Source organism: Monopterus albus, unplaced genomic scaffold (assembly GCF_001952655.1).
Source record: "Monopterus albus unplaced genomic scaffold, M_albus_1.0 scaffold56.1, whole genome shotgun sequence".
NCBI classification, from domain to species: domain Eukaryota; kingdom Metazoa; phylum Chordata; class Actinopteri; order Synbranchiformes; family Synbranchidae; genus Monopterus; species Monopterus albus.
Window position 1 is genome coordinate 619167 of NW_018127936.1, and position 3331 is coordinate 622497.

At 39.6% G+C, this 3331-nt stretch overlaps 1 protein-coding gene across 10 annotated transcripts in view; it reads right to left on the reverse strand.

Annotated features, from left to right (window-relative positions):
• The window catches only part of ccser1 (coiled-coil serine-rich protein 1), a 108323-nt gene that overhangs the window by 63611 nt on the left and 41381 nt on the right, over nt 1-3331 (reverse strand). For all 10 annotated transcript variants that reach the window (XR_002275149.1, XM_020602447.1, XM_020602448.1 and 7 more), the window contains one exon: nt 2041-2118. Coding sequence is in view for 9 of the 10 variants with exons in the window: in XM_020602447.1 (XP_020458103.1) it covers nt 2041-2118 (78 nt within the window). In the remaining variant the exon portion in view is untranslated. The remainder of the gene's footprint in view (nt 1-2040; nt 2119-3331) is intronic.

Sequence of the window (3331 nt, forward strand, 5' to 3'; positions counted from 1 at the left end):
ATAATAATAATAATAATAATAACAATAATGGAAAATGTCCCAAAATTACTTTTGCTGTGATTTTGCTGTGATTTGGCCCTATACAAATAAAACTGAATTGAACTGAATTGAAGAGTTACAGGCCCATGATCCTAATCATGTCACGCAATATATCTGGTAGAAACAAAAACTGCTACCAAAGGAAAATCCATCATTTAGCTTCTGCTACATCATCACCGGTAAAAGAAAAAGAGGCGTGAGTTTGCCATATCATAAAGGTGCCGAAGAACACAAACACCTAAAATGTGTTTGCTCGGTTCCTCTCCTCGCAGTTTGCCCTTACATCCTTTCTTTGTATGTAGCATGGGCATGACTAAGACACAAGGAAAAGATGCAAGTCAGGGAAACATGGAAGCAATTTGTGAAATCAGGATTCACCATTTGTCCCACTCTCTCTGTGCAAATGATTGCAACCTCTTTAGTGTTTCATACTTTTGTCTGCCGAGAGGTTTTTATAACCTTCGCTTGGTGGCAGGCGAGGCCAATTCATGGACTGCACTTTGACAACACTGGGTAGAGAAGCTGTAATAACAACAAAAGGGCTGTAGGCAGCAGAGTGAAGAAATACAATGTCCTCTCACATTTTCACTTGATTTTTTTAGACAGTGTGCACAATTTTAGTTTTATGCACCTTTAATTTTGGTGTATAAGTTACTGAAGCCTCAGTTTGCAGTTGTGTTTCACTGGAATATACTTTTACTATTCTGTATATAGATACTGTACTGCATCTATGAAGGAAAGGGGAGGCTAAATTTTAGACAACTATTAATACACTGCAGTTCAATAAACTGCCACCACTGGGATTAAGAAGTACCATAGAATTGAGGAGTCTCGTCCCTACTGCTCCTCTCTCCCCTAACAATCTAACAAAACCTTTACTGCCACCCAACTAAATCCCAAAGTAAAGCTTGACAAAAGCCTTCCATTGGTAAACTTAAACCCTACTCACACACACAACCAAGCACACAATTGCAGTGACACACATACATGCAGAGATTTTAAAAATCTCATCTAAATCACACAGCTCTGATGGACTAAGTTGACAGAGGGGGTCTGGAGCCTTCAAGGCAAGCAAAGCACTTTACCCCTCCTTCAGTTTATCTCCACCTCACTCACTTTTTATCACTCTCTTCTTTATAATTCCCTTTTCGTCTCTCCATGCCTTGTCCCCCCACACTTTTCTTCCTATTTGATCTCTTTATGATTCATTAAAAGCCCATGTGGAAAATGTTAATTGTTCTGTAAAACTAAAGAAAGATTCTGTTTTATATTCTGGATCATAGACAGACTGCTGTGTCCTTTTAATTGAACTTGCTGGCTCAAGTTGAGGGATGTGTGCCCAGTGTGTAGTTTGATTTGTAGCTACCTAAAAGCACAACAGAGCACCACAAAAATACTGCATGTGTATAAAATGATGGCATAAACTGTATTCTGCTGGGCAGAAACTGTATGTTAATTGGCACTACACTGAGACTGCACTATGCAAGAACCTGCAACCGACCACAACATGGCTGCTCACACCAAATGTAAACACAAAACCCCCGGCCAGCTGTGTCCGTTAATAACTTCAATAAAATGTATTCAACCAAGACAACCAGGTTCTAGACAGTGTTGACAAAAAGAGAGAAAGCCTGTGTTACTTTGAGGAATTCTCCAGTATCATAAAGAAAAGGTATAAATACGGAGCCACAAATGGCTGGATCATGCAAACAATATGGTTGGTCTATTCTGCAGCAAATTTCAGCTTCAAGACTACATTTCTAACCACAACATGTAAAGTACTACTCCAATAATATTAAAACAAGCTCACTACTCCACTTGAGACACACTAAGGTAAAGTGTAATTGCTTACACTCCAACTTAACATGTAAGTGGTTGAAAGCTGGCCCACGCTACTCACTACACACTCACTAATCATCTCTCATTTTCGATAAAATATAAACACAAATTTAGTATTGTGCATATGCATTAAGCAACATAAAACAGTCTGCTTTAGGTTACCTTAAATGGGAGAGACTTTTCGCTGCAAGGGCTAATGGGTAGAGACTGGAGGCTGCTGGCAGGACTTGTCTCTGTGCTCTGGAAAAAAACAATAAGATATACATAAAAATAACATCAAGATGGGGTTTGTGATATACATTATACATTCTGCTGGTACTGCATAATATCATTTTGATAGGATTAGTCTCCATTAAAACTTGTCTGTAGCTAAAGTATTTGAGCTTTTAAGTCTTGCAAGCTCATTTAATGTGCAGAAAACCTAAGCCGCAAGACAGGTGCTCATTTAATGTGCAGAAAACCTAAGCATAGTAGGAGTTTTACACAATATTTCTGCAAGGCAAAATCTAGTGTCTTAATTAAGGTTTGAGGTACCTTTAGTTCATAAAACTGTTGGATAATTTGTTGCAGAGAACTTGGCCAAATGGCTGTATGAATACTGGTCCTTGTTGTAACTTGTATTTTATCCTCTTGGTTTCATACAAAATCAAATGTTTTCTAATGCCAGCTGTGATTAGACACATCTTGGCTCTGCTCCTCGACACAGGTGTCTAGTGAGCCGAGAAGAGGGGCAGCTAGAAGGGGTTCCAAAACAAACACACATACAGCAAGTTTCAGAGAGGGCTGCTTTCATGCAACATGATGCAGACGAACATCACACACACACTCCATAAAAAGAGCAGACGCTGGTCTAAATGTCACCTGTGTGGGCTTATGATAGGACAGATGGGAAAGAGGATAAAACCACGTCTTCAGCCAAAACTGTTGATAGTCATACAATGCAGCATAGCACAGTAATGACATCACGCACAAGAAGGATATGACAATGACAAAGACGTGATAAGGAACAAGGAAAGGTAACGTGAAGTATAAACCAACTACACATTCCACGCACTTGTTTTTTTTGGTAAGGTCTATTTCTTGCCATATGCTGCCCTCTTGCAGTTTAATATGCAAGCCAGCCCTGTGTTATTTGAGATAGATGGCCATACGTCCAATCAAGATTCCCAAAAAAAGGTGCTTTTTAGGCTAAAATCCTGGTTGGCTTCATGTATTTTTTGCCAACTTTTAGGTTTTGAAGATAGCTCTGAGAAACACCAGACCGAGTCTTTGCACAACATAAACTTGATGGTTTATTGGTTTGGCTGACCTTTTAAAAAAGCATACCTCCCTCTCAGAATTATAGGTATACTATGGCGTCAGGCCCTTAATGTGTCGTCAGTGATCAATGCCTTTCCCTATGTAGAGAGGCAGGCACACAGTCAATGACAACCCCACACACACACACACACAC